Source organism: Narcine bancroftii, chromosome 11 (assembly GCF_036971445.1).
Source record: "Narcine bancroftii isolate sNarBan1 chromosome 11, sNarBan1.hap1, whole genome shotgun sequence".
Classification (NCBI taxonomy): domain Eukaryota; kingdom Metazoa; phylum Chordata; class Chondrichthyes; order Torpediniformes; family Narcinidae; genus Narcine; species Narcine bancroftii.
The window spans coordinates 104,196,150-104,215,871 of record NC_091479.1 but is presented as its reverse complement, the minus strand read 5'-3'; the positions used below and the strand labels follow the sequence as shown (position 1 = coordinate 104,215,871).

The 19,722-nt window shown below is 47.0% G+C and overlaps 2 protein-coding genes across 11 annotated transcripts in view; one reads left to right on the top strand and one right to left on the bottom strand.

The window, feature by feature from the left end:
* The window catches only part of parpbp (PARP1 binding protein), a 139,289-nt gene that overhangs the window by 92,090 nt on the left and 27,477 nt on the right, over positions 1–19,722 (top strand). For 8 of the 9 annotated variants that reach the window (XM_069904389.1, XM_069904393.1, XM_069904391.1 and 5 more), the window contains 2 exons: positions 340–478; positions 4,094–4,197. The gene's annotated coding sequence lies outside the window, so the exon portion shown is untranslated. Of the gene's footprint in view, positions 1–339; positions 479–4,093; positions 4,787–19,722 lie in introns of those variants that run through there. The other variant, XM_069904392.1, reaches the window with a different exon arrangement.
* On the bottom strand, positions 650–12,062 carry igf1 (insulin-like growth factor 1). Of its 2 annotated transcripts, none has more exons than XM_069904412.1 (4): positions 11,311–11,815; positions 7,749–7,903; positions 4,236–4,402; positions 650–1,283 (listed from the first exon to the last, which is right to left on the bottom strand). In XM_069904412.1, the coding sequence occupies exons 2-4, from the start codon at positions 7,894–7,896 to the stop codon at positions 1,218–1,220; spliced, it is 381 nt and encodes a 126-aa protein (XP_069760513.1). In that variant the 5' UTR covers positions 7,897–7,903; positions 11,311–11,815; the 3' UTR covers positions 650–1,217. The 2 variants fall into 2 exon arrangements, with proteins under 2 accessions (XP_069760513.1, XP_069760512.1); XM_069904411.1 differs by lacking the exon at positions 650–1,283 and adding an exon at positions 2,375–3,443 and having other exon boundaries at positions 11,311–12,062.

Genomic DNA, 19,722 nt, shown 5'->3' with positions numbered 1-19,722 from the left:
TCTGGGGGAAGCAGCGGACTGGTGCAATCGAGAGAACGCCCCATCCCCCCCCCCCCCACCACCACAATCCTGCACCCATTTCTGCTGAGAAGGAGAAGATTGGGAGAAGATCCTACAGGGAGGAGTCCATAGCATCAGACCATTGAGGGGCTCAGCAGCTGAAGGACTTACAGTAGGTAACAGGCTGCTGAGGCCCAGCTCATGGGAACCAAGTATTGAGACCTTGGGCACTGATAGCTTCCTGATTGCGTCGGGGGTTGGGAACTGGGAACTCTGATTCAGCATTGGAACAAACAGGAAAGAAAGTTTCCGTTAATTCAAGTTGTTGTCATGTTCCAGGAGTCGTGGTGCTAAGGTCCACCATCAAACTAGGGTCTCGCTTGATTGAAGGTCAGAGACCGAGGATGCAAAACTGCTTTAGAAAGTACTTTGGATACAAAGTTCAAGTCCTAAGAATTACAACCTCTTTAAAAATAAAGTAGGTAATAATCAGTTAACTTTTTTTTACAGAAAAGTAGGTTATTAACAAAAGTTGTATCAGACTGTGCCTTTAACCTTAACATTTGTTCCACCAAAATCAATAGTTCACTTAAGGCTGCAAATACCATTTCTTCTGGTGAACAGCCTAGTTATCAAATCAACACACATATATGACACAACTGTTTATTGGAAGCACCTCAAAGATTCTCCCCAATTCATTATACCACAGCCCATTTCCATCACTTTAACCTTCCAAAACACAGAGCAGTGTATTCCTCTGTTTACCCTAATGCAAATTGAATGCAGCTTACACAACATTGGCTTGCAAAGCCAAGTATCATCCGTCTGTCTAGCCCTCTCTCGTTTAATCCAGAGTTAATATTAAAAAGAAATTGCCACAATAAATGGGCACAAGCTGGAATAAATTCCGCATCCTTGCTATCTTGTGTAGGCAGGGCTGATGACCATACGGGCTACAAACACCTACATGAACCTGCTTGGAAAGTCTCTCTTTCAGGAACAGAGTCCATTGCGTGTCCACACAGAAAACAAAAGTAGCAGCTGTCCAGGAATGGCGACAATGCGTGGAAATACACACGTTCTGCGGAGAGAGGTTGTGCATTGATCAACGTCCTTTGATAACTTGAGAACAAGAGTGCAACTCCAATTATTGGCTACGTTTATACCAAGCCCTCTGATCAAATCCACCGTGAGCCCCGAGCACTCATCCTTTGATATCAAATGCGGTAGTTCCTGTTGACAGCGCTGGCATTGGATCGGTTGGGGTTTTTCCAGTTGTTCTCCTACAAACACCAAATGAAGTAAAATAAAAGGGACTTTAGGATCAGGATTTGACATTGCTGGACTTGTGTCACCCGGACCTACTTGGTGCTCCCCAGAAATCTCCCAACTGTCACCTTGGTTACATCAGACTTGCAAGATGTGGTCATCTAATCCACGCAGGAATATGTTTGCTTTCAAAGGAATTTGATAAAACACAATAGTGAGAAGAAATCAAATAATTTTATCCTTTATTCATGAAAGTTTAGAAAAATAAGACAGGGTCTCATTGGAACTCGAAATTGTTGAAGGGCTTCGCAGGACTTTAACATAGAAACAGGTCCTTAGCTCACTGTCCCTGCAGCCCTGTTCCCCTTTCATTCTCTCCACATTCTCATTAATTCCCTCTAGATTATATCCCCTGCTGTTCCTGTTGAGGCCTTCTCCACATCGGAGAGACTGGACACAGACTGGACACCTTCCTCAGTCTGCATCAGTGACCTCCCAGTGGCCAACCATTTCAATTCTGTGCCCCACTCTGTCCAAGGCCTCACGCACGGCCAAACCAAGGCTACCAGTAAATTGGAGGATCACGCCTAACATTCCATCTGGGCATTCTCCAACCGGATGGTGTTAACATGGACTGCTCTGGTTTCTGCTAACCCATACCGTTTTCCCACCCTTCCCCATATCTCCTTCTCTCCAGCCCTTCACTGCCATCCCCTCCACCTGTTTTCTCTTGTTCCCTCCCTCTCTTTTCCACCTATATTGCCGTATATACATGTTTAAGAGTCGATCTTGTATAATAGTCGAATACCCTCTTTATGGCCCAAAAAATCGTGTGTTTTTTTGTATGATGTAAAAGTCAACTTCCCTGCCCATTTTTGGCCCCAACTGTCTGCCCATCTGAGCTCCCAAAGCCCTGACTGTAGACCCTCGCCCTGGCAGCCCACCCTTCTGAGCTCCTGATGCCCCAAGTGTGCATTCACCACCTGGACCCGGCCATCCAAGCTCCCGATGCCTTGAAGCATGCAGATACTTACAGAAGTATGGACAATGTAAAAGTTGATCTTCCCCATTCCCCCCCTCCCAAAAAATGGTACCTCTTGCCTGTGCTCCTTCCCCTGCCCCCTCCCTACCATTTTATTCAGGCAGCTGTCTACATTTTATTCGTACTTTGAAGGGCTCAAGCCTGAAACTTTGGTTATGTATCTTTGTTCTCTAAAGTATGGTGTGTGACCCGTTGAGTTTCTCCAGCGTTGTGTTTTTAAATCTTTAGTGATTCACGAGGAGCCAACTCGCTCATTGTTGGGATGTGGGTGGGAACTTGAATACCCGTGGTCAGAGACAACGTACTACAGTTACAGGAAAATTCACTGACAGAAAAGTCATTGACTTTCAAATTCTCCCCCCAAAAAATTAACCAAATGTCAAATTCACTGACAATTGAATGAATGAATAAAGTAGCTTGTATTGTTTTGATTTTTAATAATTTTGTCGTGTCCTTCAATAAAGCCTTTAATTAGGTGTTAAATGGTAATTCCTGCAGACATTTGTCTGACATGCTCCCCTTAGGTTCTTCCCCACCAAGCCCCCCGTACGCACGGGGTGGGGGGCTCTCCTCTCCTCTCCTCGTGGGGATGCACGGCTGGACGCTAATTTCGGGCTGAATTCCTACCGTGGTCCTGGTCTTTGTCACGACTTGACCCTGCTCTCTGCGGGTGGCTCCTGTTCTCTAACGATTCCCCCTCCCTCCCCCACGAGTCACCCCAAGAGAGCTGCAGTCGGGGGTCGGTGAATATGTTCATGAATTTTGAAGTTGGTGATTCATTTCGTCGGTGAATTTCCTGTCGGTGGATTGATTTTGATGAATTGACTGCACACCCATACAAACTCCCCACTGACAGCGCCCACTGGAGCTGGGAGACAATAGCTCTACTAACTGCGCAGCACTTAGCTGGAGTGGCTAGGGTTGGGAAAAGAAAAATCCTCTTCCCTCTGGAATCTCTAGAATCCTGGCAGCAAGTCACCGAGTACATTTGGACTTGGGGTCCAACAGGAGCTAACTGTCAAGTTCAAGTTAGGTGTTGGCAACCAATCAACTGAGACGGACAAGTGGAAGGCAAAAAACCTTGGGGACACAGTGAGAAACTGGAGAGACTCAGCAGCAAGTCATGCAGCATCTGTGGAGATAAATGGTCAGTCAACATTTCAGGTCAAAAACTTTTCTCAATCTCGATTTAATAGTTCCTCGACCTGAGCTCACCTCTCTCCATGGACCCACTGAGTCCCTCCAGTGACAGGGAACTCTCAGTGGCCATCCATTTTAGTTCTGCGTCCCACTCACATACTCACATGTCTGTCCATGGCTTCATTCTCTTCCACCAAGACCCGTAAATGGGAGGAACAGCACCTGATTTTCCATCTGGGCACTCTCCAGCCAGATGGAATTAACCGACTTTTCCAGTTTCTGCTAACCTTTCCTCCTCCTTTCCCTTACCCCTATCAGCTCTCCACTCCTTCCCTTTCTATTCACCCAGCCATCCCTCCTTCTCTTTCTCTCTGCTGTCCCCTCCCTCCCTCCCTTCTCCACCTATTACTTCCTGCCTTTGTGACCACGCTTTCCCATCCCCTTTAATTTGGACACCTGCCGACATTTTTCCATACCTTGATGAAGGACTCAAGACTGAAACGTCACTTATGTATTTTTACCTTTGTTGTATAAAGGGCCAGTTTGACCTGCTGAGTTTCTCCAGCATTTTTTGTTTTTACTTCAACCATGGTGTCTGCAGACTTTTGTGTTTTACTTTCTCCTCCTTGTTGTTTACTCTAGGTCCCAACATCTGCTTTTCTTATGCTTCTCGAGTCTTGGAAATCGTGGGGAGTGTTAAGCAAAGCTGGAGGGGGAGCGACTTGATGGGGAGGAGATGTTTGAATGTGAGTAACTGCGGACAGGGTGAGTGACCAGCCCTTACCCTCTGTCCTTTCTCAGTGTGACGCAGGATTTGTACGGAACCATCCAGACGTTGGGGCTTTGCACAGTACATCTCCAACAACTTCAGGTCACAGCTCTGGAAGCAGCATTCATCCACGATGCCTCGATGTGGCCTCCTCACACTGGACCGGTAGCCCGTGGGTTTGTCTATAGAGGTACAGTAGGCAAGGGGAAAAGGTGCATGTTACGTTCTGGTCTCCAGGAGAGGTGTAAAAGTTTACCTGGATGACTTGATCCAAGCAGATATGAACTAACAAGGGTGACAGGGTTAGTGTAGCAGTTTGTGTGGCGCTGTTACAGCACCAAAGGTGGGTTCGAATCCAGCGCTGTCTGAAAGGAGTTTGTATGTTCTCCCCGTGTCTGCGTGGGTTTTCACTGGGGGCTCTGGTTTCCTCCCACCCTTCAAAACATTCCAGAGAGTGTAGATTAATTGGGTGTAATTGAGCACCAAAGGGGCCTGTTACCATGCTGTATGTTTTAATTTAAATTAAAAAATTAAACCATCCTTCTGTAGTCCAAAAAAGAGGTAGAGAACGGTTGATCTGATAGAGCTCTTTACTGTTGTGAAGGTGCTTGAAAGATAGATGTAGAGACATTTCATTTAGACTGGATAGGAAAGGGTTAGAAATACAGGTGAATGGGGTGAGCTCAGGAGACAATGGTTGGCATGGGTAGGTTGGGCTGAAGGGCCTTTCTCTGTGCTGACTAACACTATGACTTTGAAACTTTGAATGTTGAAAGGCCCAGACAGTGTAGATGTGGTAACATTGTTTCCCATGGTTGGGGAGTCAAGGACAAGAGGCCACAACTTCAGGATTGAAGGGGACCCATTTAAAAGAGGAATTTTAGCCAGAGAAAGGTGAACCTTTGGAGTGTGTTACCATGGGTGGCTGAGGAGGCCATCGTTGGGTGCATTTAAGGCAGAGATTTATAGGATCTGAATTGTCAGGGTATCAAAGCTTATGGGAGAAAGTCGGGGAGTGCGACTGAGTGAGAAAATGGATCAGCTCATGATTAAATGGTGGAGCAGGCTCGATGGGCTGAATGGCCTAATGCTCCTATATCTTTGTGGTCTTATGGACATAAATGTTAGATAAAAAGGAGCCTGTAAATTAAGTCATCAGTTAGAGTGAAGCAGATGAGGAATTCAGGCAAAGCATCTTTACCCAGGGAGTACAGAGAACTGGGTCCCTGGAGAAGGTTTAAGCCCATTGACAAAGGGGAGAAAGGATGAGAAGGGGGTGTTAGGAGGGAGATGACACACAGCAGAACAGGCATAGTACAAGATAGAAGGGCCAAGTGGCCAGCTTCTCCACTCTGGACCGGTTTCTCCACTCAACCCATATTGTTTTACATCCTAAACCACAAGTTGTTCTGACCAGCTGACACTTGGAAACCCAAAGGCACTGATGCATCATCAGGGAGTCTATGTGCAAGTTGGAGGCCCAGATCTTTGCCAGAATGTACAGCCTTGATTCAGTGCTGGAGCAGCCCCAGGGCCACGGCCTGTGCCAAAAAGACTGGAGCTGGAAGAAGAAATGCTATGTTGCACAAAATCTATTTCTGGAAAGGAAACACATGTTTTTGTCAAGATTTTGGCTAAATTTGCCCATCCAATTGAGAAGGTGCACGTTCCCGCAATAACTCACTGCTCACATCAGGAAGGCTGGCAACATTAGAGACAGATATTATTCTATGAAAGAGCGTTGAACCTATGACCATCTGGAGCATTTAATCGGTGTCTTAAACATATCGCAATTATTTGAATGCTGCCTATCTGTGTCAACTTGCACTTCTGGGGTGAATCAAAGGTTTGAAAAGTTCAAACATTACAGCACAGTTTAGACTCTTCAGCCCATGATGCTGACCTATGTAAACCTGCTCCTCCACAATCTCCCTCACACCCCATAATCCTCTTTTTTGCATCCATGTGGCATAAATGTCCCTACTGTACTAGCCTCCATCGCCACCCCTGGCAATGCATTCCTGGCAGCCACCATTCTTACCCCTGACATCTCCCCCAAACTTTCTAATTTTTTATTGATTTAGACATACAGCAAGATTGCAGGCTATTTCGGGCCACGAGTCCGTGCCACCCAATGAACGTACAACCCTGGTTTATTTGTTGTTGTCTACCCAAGGAAAAGGATGCTGGCTGTCCACTCTATCTAAGCTTTTCATAATCTTATACACCTCTCATCCTCTATTGCACCCAAGTGAAAAGTCCTAATTCATTGAACCTTTTTTTCATAAGTTCTCTAATCCAGGCAGCATCCCAGTAAATCTCCTCTGCCCGCTCTACAGGGCTTCTACATTCTTCTTGCAATGAAGGGACCAGAACTGAACACAATAATCCCAAATTTGGTTTCGAAGGACACCAGATGAGTGTAGAGCCGGCTGTTGAAGGCATGGATCCAAGAGAGGATGAAGTTTAGGGGAGGTTTGTGGCAAAGTGAGTTCAATAGAGCTGTAGTGTTAGCTCACAGCTCTTAACTCAATCCCAAACTAATAAAGGAATAGAAACTTTCAAACACAATCTGGATAAATACATCAAAAGAGTGGTGAGAATAGGGTTTACAAAAGTCCTTTCATGGTTCGGGGGGCTGAATAACCTCCTAAACTATAGGATTGAATGGATATTCCCAAAGAACCTTCTCTAGTTATTTTACTAGTTTCTTGTTTGAGGGCGTTGCCCTTGCACACCTTTTGCAAGAGTGAGGGAGGGAAACATTAGATTGATAGACGAGGTATGTTCATATGGACCGGCACAACATCGTGGGCCAAAGGGCCTGTATTGTGCTACATTCCAGAGCTCTGATTCCACCGCTCTTTCCAGCAACTTGCTCCAGATCTTAGCGATGCACCATTTAAAATAATTCGCTTCAGGTTCTTTAATCTGCAGCTTTTGTCTAGTGAATGTCTAGCAGTTATTCAACAAATGCACATACATTGAGGTCTTCTGCATCGGCAAGGACAAGGGATTAGATTAGATACAGAGTAATGTTCCCCTTGCACAGCTAAAGTACTGTGTGCAGTTCTCGTCTTGCTGGAGAAAGGCTTTGGAGGAGGTGCAGAGACTATTTACCAGGTTGATTCCAGAGATGAGGGTGTTAGCCTGTGAAGATAGATTGGAATTCAGAAGAATTGAGGGGAGGGGTGGGGGGAGGGAAATGTTATAGAAATACTGATGAAAAGTGTGGATAAGTTAGAAGCAAGCAAGTTGTCTCCACTGGTAGGTTGGACAAGAACTCAGTGACTGAGCCTCAAGGTTCAGGAGTAGATTTGGGACAGAGGGGAGAAGGGGGAGAGAGTGAAGAGTTGATGGGATTGGAGGGAGATGGGATCAGTGTAAATGTGTGGTTGGTCTGAAGTCAGTGGGAGAGGAGACCATTGCCCTGCCCCTGAGAAAGGCTGCAGGCCCTCGGATCTGGCTCAGGCAACTTCTTAAGGTAGGGCGACTGTTAACTCCGAGGTACGCAGGAGGTGAACCTACTAAAGTAGAAGCCTCGGTCACCACAGACGAACTGCAGGGCATCCACTAGTTCGGCCCCACAGAGTGTTTCGGGACTGGCTTCTGCCCCACTCAGAGTGAGAGTACACAGCATCAGGTAGAACACTGAGGGGTAGGAGGTCAGGCCCATCTTGGATCTATGGAGAGGACAAAGACAATGGTGAGAGCCCCATTACCCTGCACTTGGCACCTGCTTCAAGCCAAATGTCGTCAGAACCTTTCAGATGTGACCTTGAGTTCATCCAGCACTCGCACTGGGTCCCATTCACCCTTCACCCCTTGCTTATTGACCTGCACTGCCTTCCGGTTAAGCAATCCCTCCAGTTTATAAACAGTCGCTCATCTTTTTAAAAAAAAAAAATAATTACTTTACCATCTGTCTGCTGCCTTCCCACCTCCAATTCTTACCCATACCCCACAGTCCAGGCCCCCCAAGCCCAAACCCTCCCTTCAAACACTTTCTCCTCAATCCACTAAGTTCTCATTAAACCTGCACAACATGTCCTCAGATGACCCAGTCAACAGAGTCAGTCAGCATGAAACAGGTCCTTCAGTTCAGCTCATCCATGCTGTCCCAGTGGCTGCACCTGGTCCATATCTTTCTAAACTCTTCCTGACCGCATATTTGACCAAAAGGCCTTTGAATGTTGTTAAGTTAATCTTAGCATTCATATTGAAAGGGCTAGAAAGTAATGAAACAGCACAATAGCATAGCGGTTAGCGCAATGCTCTTATAGCACCCAGTGAATTGGGTTCAAATCCTGCACTGTTTGTAAATAGTTTGTACATCCTTCCTGCGTCTGTATGGGTTTTTCCCGGATGATCCCAGGGATGAGAGGGTAAATGTATGAGAAGCATTTGATATTTCTGGGGTTGCACTCACTGGAGTTTAGAAGATGAGGAAGAACCTTATGGAAATATTCTAAATATTGAAAGGGCTGGATAGAGTGGACAAGGAGATGTTTGCAGTAGTGGGAAAGTGAAACATGGAAGTCTGCAGACACTGTGATGGTAGTAAAAATGCACCGGAATGCCGGGAATATATCGTTATCTCCTATAGATGTGGCTGAGTTCCTCCAGCATTTCATTAAACCTTAAAGTATTACTGCACTGTACAGGCCCTTTGGCCCTCCATGTTGTGCCAATCCATATAAAAGTGCTGAACCTTCCCTACCCTATAACCCTCTACTTTTCTTTTGTCCATGTACCTAACCAATAGTCTTTTAAAGGCCCCTAATGTCAAGGCATTCCAGGCCTCAACAACTGTGTTTAAAAAAAAACTTACCCTTGATGTCTCCCCTATACTCCCCTCCCTTAATTTTAGAGTCCTCTCGTGGTTGTTATTCCCATCCTAGGAAACAGGTATTGGCTGTCCAACCTATCTCAGCCTCTCAATAATTTTGTGGACAAGTCCCCTCTCATCCTTCTATGCTCCAAAGTGAAAAGTCCCAGCTCTGCTAACCTTGCTTCACAAGACATGTTTTCCAATCCAGGCAACATCCTGGTCAATCTCCTCTGCACCCTCTCCACAGCTTCCACATCCTTCCTATAATGAGGTGAACTATAAGTGTTCTGTGGTTAGTAAGGGCTTACTTAAGGTGGTGCCTGAGTGAGAAAAAAGCGTTGAGAACCATCCTGGGATGTTTCCTTTGTTGACTGAGCTCTCCCAATACAAATTATTGCTTTATTGACATCAACCCAGAGGTGTCAGGTCAGTTTACAACCTGCATGGTCCCATTCTCCAACCCCACATCCTTACAAGTCAACTTCCACTCTTTTTCTTCGATGGTGGGTTGTCGGTCTGAGTGGCGCCATAGAGATTGGACAGAGTCTCAGAGTTGACCCGGGTTGAGATGGGTTTTGTCCCATGCTGGATCTGGCCTCAGTCGAGCCTGGTTAGATGGTGGGAGGGAGATAGTGTTGATGAATGTGCAGGACTGGTGCTCAGTCCGCCAACCAACTTTGGTGAAGAGGAAGAATCACAGACAAAAACATCTAGTTTCCCCAAAAGAAGTTACGTTAAACAAAAATTGTAATACTTCATAAAAACTGACAGAAGTTCAAATCAACTTATTGAATCATAATGTATCTCAACCTTCTCCAGGGACACATCATTCTTACAGTCTTTCCTATCTGATGGTTAGGTGTTTACTTTGTCCAGAAGTTGCTGTTGAACAGGGGCTGGTACTTTTAGGGGCTTTGGACTTGAGAGGGGCAAATTATTGGAGGTTCACATTACCAATCAGGCTGTGAATTTCCAGCTAAAAGTCTGGGAACCAACTGCAATTTAAAGCAGGTGAATTCAACCATCAGATGAGGGTGGTCTGGATTAAATTGCAGAAGAGCAACAATGAAATAATTAGTTTTTTAAACTGCCACCAACAGTTAAATTCTGAAGGACCTCGTGCACACGATGGTAACAGACAAGAAGGGGTTGGCAGTAAATTAATAACTTCAGTTGCAGGAGACATGGGAGATGCAGGTGCTGGGGTCTGCAGCCAAAATGCTGGAGGAACTCAAGGGGTCAGGCAATGTCAGCGGGGGGAGAGAACGGTCGACGTTTCAGGCCCAAGCCCTTCATGGAGAAGTGAAGTTTGGAGTCACTCCAATGACCTGTGAAGCAGAGACCCTGGATGTCCTGGGGGTAGAGATGGTGACTTCGCCAACACTAATGGTTTAAATCAGTGGTCCTCATCCTTTTTTCCCCACTCATATGCCACCTTAACTAACCCCTTACTAACCACAGAATACCAATAGGGATTTCTTAAAGTGGGATGTGAGTGTGAAAAAGGTTGAGAACCGTTGGTTTAAAACAGTGGTTTTCAAACTGCCCCCTTCACATTCCACCTTAAGTAATCCCTATGCCTTAAGTGCTCTGTGATTAGTAAGGGATTGTTTAAAGTGGTATGCGGGTGGGAAGGGAAGGTTCAGAATCACTGCTCAACACCCAATATTTTGCTTGAGAAACATTGTCCTTGGCCCATTTCCTTTGGAGTTCTGAAACTGTGGACATAACGAGTCAATGAGGGACCATTACAACTGTGGTTTTCAAACTTTTTCTTTCCATTCACATCCCACCTTAAGTAAAAGGTTACTTGAGTGGGGGGGGGGGGGGGGGGGAAGGCTGAGAAACACTGGTTTGAACAAAACGAACCCCCAACACATTCCCAATGAATTTCTGTTCTCTGAAACGGTTGAACCATTTAGACCAGTAGTTTTCAAACTTTTTCTTCCCACTCGCACACCATTTTAAGCCATCCCTTACTAATCACAGAGGACCGATGGCATAGGGATGACTTAAAGTGGTCTGTGAGTGGAAAGGAAAAAGTTGAAAACCACTGATCTAGACTTTAAACACCCGGGAGCTCTCGTTAACTTGACCATAAAAAATACACCCCAATGCTTCCGATTAGAGGACGCCCATTAAATAATTTGTGAGTGTGGTGTAGAACGTGAATTAATCTCGACAACATGAACCACAGCATCGTATTAACATTACAACATTATGCAACTTTGTCTACCAATAGTTTTTTTTTGGACCGACCTTTGGGGGTTTGGAAGCAAATAATTTAAGGCGACCGCCACTCGTCAATATTTCTTCGTCGCCTCCGACTTTGCAATTAGAAGTTCATCTTCCAGATTATGCAGTTTCTACAGGCTGGGCTCGTCGCTCGGAGGGACAGCGTCCGGAGAGTCCCGCGAGGGTCCTGGGATGTCCCATCACGGCGAGCTCCTCTCGCCCCCGAGCCGAATGGAGAGACGGTTCCCCGGGTAGACTGAGGCAGCACTGACGGGCGGCTCGCACATCCGAACGGATTTCAAGGACAGCTTTGGAGAACGTGTCTCCCCCCTCCGTCCGCAGCGACAAGCTGCAGGAGCCCCTCGCTCGCCCCCCAACTGGTATTTGAAGGGAGCGCTTTCCCCTTTAAGGCCAACAACTCCGCGGGCCATGGGAAGTTGGGTTCCTTTCAGGACAACTGCGAAATTCCTAGAGGACCATTGCTTATTGTTCAGTCAACCCGAGGAAGGGCCCGTGTCCTGGACAGCCACCGCGATCTTTTGGCTCCCATCTGGAGCTAATTCCCACCTCGTTTACCTCCCCGTCCCGGTAGCCTCTCCCACCTCTCTCTTCCAGCCCTTCTTCGCCTCTCCAACTTCTTCCTTTCGTCTTGGGGCCGGACACGACCACCGATTGGGCACACAGGCTGCCGACCCGCCGAGGGTCCTCCCTTGTTTGCTTTGCTTTCACGAAGCGGAGTTCTCCGACACCACAAAAGGACAGTCTGCATGGCTGCTTTGTTATTCGGGCGTCTACCTGTTCTTTTCCCCCCCGAAACTCTGGTTACCCGTTACTGCCCATGGATGCTGCGTGACCTGCCCAGTTTCTCCAGCGCGTTTGTCGCGTCTGCAGACTTCCGTGTTTCACTCTGTCTGCACTATTGCTAAGGGGAACGCTGTGATCCGAAATCCTGGAGGAACTCCGCCGTCTCTCAGAGTCCATAGGAGATCATATATTACCGACCTTCTTCAAGGAAAAAGCAAAGAGGCAATCTCAGAATAGGGACAGTGGACTCCTCCACATAGGAGAGACTGGGCACAGACTGGCAGGTCGCTCAGTTGAGCACCTCCGCTCTGTCCGTGGTCTCATGCTCTGCCAGACTGAGACCACCCGCAGATTGGAGGAACAACACCTCATCTTCCAACTGGATGGCATGAACATGGACTCCTCTGGCTTTTTTTAACCACCCCCTACCGTTCCCCTGCAAGCCTCTCTCCCTTTGTCTCCTGTCACGGAGCCAAAATCAATTCTCACCTCTCCCCTTATCATATCCAATGAACACCTTTTGTTGGTCTGGACTCTTTCCCCCAGCCTACACTGTCTCTATTCTGAGATTTCCTGTTTTTTTTAATTCTTTGCTTATTCCTTGAAGGGCTCAGGCCCGAAACATCAGCAATATATCTTTGTCTCACGTGGATGCTGCAAAATTGGCTGAGCTCCTCCAGCATTTTGGTGTTTTTTTTTTACTGCACTATTGCCAAGTGACTGTATCTCTACCAGGAGAAGAATGAGAGGACATTTGATAGTTTACAAAATTATGAGGGGAAAAGATCGAGGAGGTTCACAAGGATGATTCTGGGAAGAAAAGGGATTTTCATATGAGCAGTGTATGACAGCTTTTGGCCTGTACTCATTTGAATTTTGGAGAATGGAAGGGGGGGGGGGTTGGATCTTATTGAAACATTTTGAATGTTGAAAGATGCAGACGGAGTAGATGTAGACAGGTTGTTTCCCATGGTGGGAGAGTCTAGGACAAGAGGGCACAACTTCAGGATTGAAGGGCATCCGCTTAGAACAGAGATGTGGAGGAATTTTTTTCAGCCAGAGGGAGGTGAATCTGTGGAATTTGTTGCCACAGGAGGTTGTGGAGGCCGGGTCATTGGGACAGAGATTGATAGGTTCCTGATTAGCCAGGGCATCAAAAGTTATGGGGAGAAGGCCGGGCAGTGGGACTGTGTGGGGAAAATGGATCAACTCATAATTAAATGGCAGGGCAGACTTTATGGACTGAATAGCCTATTTCTGCTTCTATGTCTTATGGAGTAAGTGCAAGTAGGTATTTTCCACTGAGGGTAGGTGAGATAAAACCAGAGGTTAAAGGTAAAAGGGGTGAATTGGGAGGGAGGAGAACATGAGGGGGAACTCCTGCATGCAGGGAGTGGTGAGAGTGTGGAATGAGAGCTACCAGCTGAAGTGGTGAATGCGGGCTCAATTTTAACATTTAAGAAACATTTAGCGAGATTCATGGATGGGAGAGGTATGGACTGGGTGCAGGTTAGTGGGACGAGGCAGAATAATAGTTTGGCACAAGCTAGAAGGGCTGAAGGGCCTGTTTTATGTTCTATGGTTCAAGGATAACTGCAAATATATGTTATCAATCTTATTTTTGGATGTTATTGCCTCTTTTTTATTCAATTCCGTACACTATTGCAGTTGCGTTTATTCGTAGTTTTTTCCAAAGCAGCTGCTTGGTTGCAGCAAGTGAGAGTGTTTATGCATGTGTTCTCCGTACAATGTGCGTGATAATCCACTCATTATCATGTCTTTAATGTTCATGATCTTTGTCTCCTTCATGTTCATCATACTGACTGAAAGGGTTGTTGATGTAATTGGGAAGCTGCAGCAAGCAGGACCTCCGTGGCATCTGTCAATTATACTTCTAGAACAGAGAAAATTGCAGCACAGTTCAGGCCCTTCGGCCCACAATGTTGTGCTGACCAATATAACCCTACACAAAAAATGAACCCTTCCCTCCCTCACACCCATAGCCCTCTATTGTTCTCACATCCATGTGCCTTAGAGTCTTCTCAATGGCCCTATTGTACCAACCTCCAGCACCACCCCTGCCAGTGCATTCCAAGCACTGTAAAAAAAAACCAAATAAAAAAAACTTACCCCCGATGTTAACTCGACTTTGTCCTCTGCTGTTTGCAAGTCTTGCCCCGGGAAAAGGGTACTGGATGTCCACCCTCTCGATGTTAACCCTTAACTTGTCCTCTGCTGTTTGCAAGTCTTGCCCTGGGAAAAGGGTACTGGATGTCCACCCTCTCGATGTTAACCCTTAACTTGTCCTCTGCTGTTTGCAAGTCTTGCCCCGGGAAAAGGGTACTGGATATCCACCCTCTCGATGTTACCCCTTAACTTTGTCCTCTGCTGTTTGCAAGTCTTGCCCCGGGAAAAGGGTACTGGATATCCACCCTCTCGATGTTTCCCCTTAACTTTGTCCTCTGCTGTTTGCAAGTCTTGCCCCGGGAAAAGGGTACTGGATATCCACCCTCTCGATGTTACCCCTTAACTTTGTCCTCTGCTGTTTGCAAGTCTTGCCCCGGGAAAAGGGTACTGGATGTCCACCCTCTCGATGTTAACCCTTAACTTTGTCCTCTGCTGTTTGCAAGTCTTGTCCCGTGAAAAGGGTACTGGATGTCTACCCTCTCGATGTTAACCCTTAACTTTGTCCTCTGCTGTTTGCAAGTCTTGCCCTGTGAAAAGGGTACTGGATGTCCACCCTCTCGATGCCTCTCATGATCTTGTAGACCTTTATGAAGTCACCTTGACATGTACACAACAATAAATATTTCTTCATTAAAACTCGATGGTCATAAGGCTGCAATTCATGTCGACTCCTAGGCAGTAAATGCAAAGATTTACCTTGACCTTCCTAATCTTTGGAAGAGAGTGCCCATGCTGATGTTCTGTAGAAGGACCGAGCAGAGCATCAATTACTCCCTCAGCGACTCCTTTGCCCACTCCTCCCTCCCCACCATTTGCCCCCTTGGCTCTTACCCCTCCGTCTGCAGGAGATGCTCCACTTGCATCCACACCTCCTCCCTCAGCACCATTTGGAGCCCCAGACAGTTCTTCCAAGGGAAGCAACATTTCACTTGTGAATCTGCAGGGGTCATCTACTGCATCTGGTTCTCCCGCTGTGGTCTTCTCTACATCGGAGAGGCTGGATGCAGATTGGGAGATCGTTTTGTTGAGCAGCTCAGCTCTGCTGCAATAGCGTGAATCTCCCAGTGTCCACCCATTTCAGTCCCCCCATCCCATTCCCTTGCTGACAGGTCTGTCCATGGTCTCATGTACTGCCAGACAGAGACCACCCATAAATTGGAGGAACAACACCTCATCTTCAAACTGTGGTCCCTCTAACCCAATGACATTAACATTGACCTTCAATTTCTGCTAAAACCACCCCCCAAAACCCTATCTTTGTCCCCCTGTTTCCTTTCCTTGAGTTCTCCCTCCTCCCTTTTGCCTCTGTCTCCTTTCCCAGAGCCAAAATCTATTCTCACCTTTCCTCTCATCATATTCAAGTAACACCTCTGACTGTTGGTCTGGATTCCTCCCCTCCCAATCTTCCCCCTTTCTCTCTGTTTTTATTCAGATGCCTGCCTGCTTTTTACTCGTACCTTGAGTGAGGGCTCAGGCCTGAAATGTCAGTAATATATCGCTACCTTTTATAGACACAAGAAGACCGGCTGAGTTCCTCCAGCATTTTTGTGGGTTTTCACAACAATTACAGTGTCTGCAGACTCTTGTGTTTCACTCAATTACTCCCCTTCACTGTAACAGATTATCCAGCCACATTCGCTATGCAGCTCTTTAGGCAGCAGAGCTTCACAGCGGGTAGTACTGCTAGGTACTTGGGTTCGACCCTGACTTCAGGGTGCTGCCTGTGTGGAGTTTTCATGCCTATCCCGTGACTGTGTGGTTTTGCCCTGGGTGCCTCTTTTTCCTCCCACGCCCCAGAGGAATGCGGGTCGGTGGGGTAATTGGGCTGTAGGGTGCGGGTTGGTGGTTGGATCTGATGGAGATGTGAAAGGGAATAGATGGGGGAAGAAATGAGAGCTCCCACAGGCTTGATCGGCTGAACAGGTTTCTGTGCGTTGAAAAAATAGGCACCTGGAGTGGTGAACCCACTTCACAGGCTGTGGGATGTTGGGTTCTCTGGAAGGAGGTGAATTCCAAGGTCAATGTTTACTCCTTTCCCTGAAATTCAAATGACCTTGGCTCTGCTCAGCCTGGGGACACTCCAGTTCCAGAAACCAGCACTTTGCCAGACACAGTATAGCTCAGACATGAGCTCACTTCCTCTCTTATGTTAAAACACAAGACCCTGAGTCAGTCAGACCAGGTCACGTTCAGCAATTAATGAGCTTCGGGCAGGACCCAGCAGGTCAGGCACCATCCACAGAGAGAGGTCAAAACCCAGAAATGCTGGAGGAACTCAGCCAGTCTCACAGCGCCCATAAGAGTAAAGATATATTACCAACATTTCAGGCCTGAGTCCTTCCTCAAGGTTTGAGTGAAAAAAAGAGACAAGGCTGGGGAGAGAAAGGGGAAGAGTGGGAGGGAGAGGAGTCCAGACCGACAGACAGAAGGTATAATTGGATATGATAAGAAGAAAGATTAGGTTTTGGCTCTGTGAAAGGAGACAGGGAGAGAGAGAACTGGAGGAAAGTAGACAAGGAGAAGAAGATGGGAGGGTTTGTTTTTACAGAAGCTGGAGAAGTCAATGTTAATGCCATCCAGTTGGAGGGTGCCCAGACGGAAGATGAGGTATTGTTCCTCCAATTTGCAGGTGGTCACCTGGCAGTACATGAGACCATGGACAGACGTGTTGGGACGGGGGATTGAAATGGGTGGACAGAAGTGAGGTGTTCAGCGAAGTGATCTCTGAGTGTGCGCCCAGTCTCCGATGTAGAGAAGACCACAACACCCTCTCCCTCTCATTCTTCCCTTTTTCCCTCGCCTTCTGGGATGGCCGAATTGTGGCTCGCGAGTCACATGTGGCTCTTTGACACGTAATGTGCGGCTCGCGGAAATGTGTTGTCTGAGACAGGAATTGTACGAGCCAGTGCTCACAATGGGAGAGTTAGTGGGGGTGAGTTGCGAATGAAAATATTTGGTATGACTACTGTACATACGTGTGTAATAGTTGATACCACGTAAAAGTCGGCTACCTATTTTTGGTCCCAACTGCCCACTCCCCAGAGCTCCCAACGTCCTGACCATGGACATACCACCAGTCCCTGCTGCCCATCCAAGCTCCCAACACCCCCAATGATGCAAGTACTTACCACGGTCAAATGTTGTATGTGTGGAATAGTCGCCCCCTAAATTTTACACTCAAAATTGGTCCCCAAAATTTGATATTACACGAGTATATACAGTATGTGTACATTTTGATTATTGAAACCTACATATTAGCAGTTTAAAAACTACATAGATGAATAAATATTATTCTGTACACATATTTCTTAAGATTTATATGTTTGTAACAAAATAAGCATGTAAGGATGTGCATGTAATATTTTTTCATTCTGTGGCTCTCAAACACCAGACATTTATCGTTATGTGGCTCTTGCGTTCAGCCTGAACGCCTGACTTTCTTCGCTCATACCTTAACGAAACATCGGTGATGTATCTTTACCTCCCATGGAAGCTGTGAGACCTGCTGACTTCCTCCAGCATCTCTGTGTTTTGACTACAATCACAGCATCTGCAGACTTTTCATGTTTCACTTCGTGGAGAAAGATGGTCAACGTTCTGTGTGGGGGCTGAAGTAGGGGGCAGCCAAGAGGTATTAGGGCATGGGTGGAGAGGGGGGACCAGGGTGGGGAGGGGGGTGTGATGGAGGTTGAGGTTGGACTTTGGAGAGGGTTAGGGTTAGGGTAAAGAGTTGGAACCAGTGGAGGATTTCAGATGCTGCAGCTCAGAGCTGCTCCCGCTGGAGTATGTCTGCCACCCTGTGGTAGATTTAGGGATAACAGAAACAATCCTCTCGTCAGCAGAGGGGCAAAGTTTTTCTGGGGTCAGAGCACAACATTAAGCACACTGCCATCGGTGAAGCACTTTGGAAGAAAAGGACTGATTATGTATTTCAGCTTTTTTTTCAAACACCTGTTTTATCTGCCAGGTTCAGCTCCCACAGAATCTTCAAGTTTGTGGATATTAGTAGTTGACCTTATTGGTAACGATGAGGAGTCATCTTACAGACAGGAGGTTCAGCAGCTCGTGAAATGGTGCTAGAACGTTTTATGTATTAGTCTCACCATGGACAAGACAAAGGAGACAATCGTGGACCAGGAGGACGAGGGACCACTCCCCACTACATATCAATGGCTCCGTCATAGAGGAAGCGTGAAGCACAATGTTCCTTGGCGTCCATCTAAAGGATGGCCTATCCTGGACGCACAACACCTCCTCATTAGTCAGGAAAGCACTGCTTCACCCACACTTCCTAATGGAAGGCAAGGCAACTGGCCCCCATCCAAATAACGATCAACAGGAGCATATTAGAGAGTGTTCTGGTTGGCTGCCTCATAGTGCGGACTGGTAGTTACAATGCATCAAATTGAAAGTCAATATGGAGGGTGATTAAATGGAGGGAAGATCACTGGGGTCTCCCTTCCCTCTATCGACGATATCTACAGGCAACGGTGCTTAAAGGGGGCTCAGAGAATCATTGAGGACCCTTATCATCCAACCTGGAGTATCTTTCAGGCACGACATTCAAGGAAGAGGTACAGGAACATTAAAACCAGGACTGCCAGGCTGGGAAACAGCTTCTTCCCATAGGTGATGAGACTATTGTACATTTCTAGAAACCCCAAATAATATTTATGTATATTTAATTTGGATTGCTATATCTGTATCTCATTTGTGTGTAGGATGTATCTCTAGCAGGTCACTCGTCTGAGTGCTACTGGTACTCTAACTCAGTACTACCTGTCACATGGTCAGGTGGTCACCGACTAAACCGGCTCCCCCACCAGGCTGGCCTGGTATGGAGGGTGGCTAGAAACCCTGCAGGATGAAAAAGAAGACCTGTTAAAGGGTGGATGAACCCTCTCGTAGGGTCAACAGCCGTCTAGCCAACACGTGCCATGAAGTGTGGAAAGGGCATCCCTTGCTTCAAAGCTTGGTCTGGCCATTCACTGCAACTTCCTCTAGCCGTCTTGGACAACACCATGCCGCTGAATCCAGGAGGAGATAATGAAAGGGTGGGTCTGGCCCCTACTCGCCTATATCCATTCACACACATGCTGCTCCTTTCTGAGGAGTGGGGTATCTTCATATCAAACCCCATAAACTGACTGAAAGGAACCATCACCATCCTATTGGATGGTTAGCCAGAAGTAGGACGTACTGTGTGTGTGTGTGGGGGGGGGGGGGAGAGGGAGTGTGGGGATGGGAGGAAGTGTGTGGGAGTGGGAGTGTGTGTGGGGGAGTGTGGGGGTGTGAATGTATGTATGTGGGGATGGGAGTGTGTGTGTGGGGGTGGGAGTGTGTGTATGTGGGGGAGTGTGGGGATGGGAGTGTGTGTGTGCGGGTGGGAGTGTGTGTGGGGGTGTGAATGTGTGTATGTGGGAGAGTGTGGGGATGAGAGTGTGT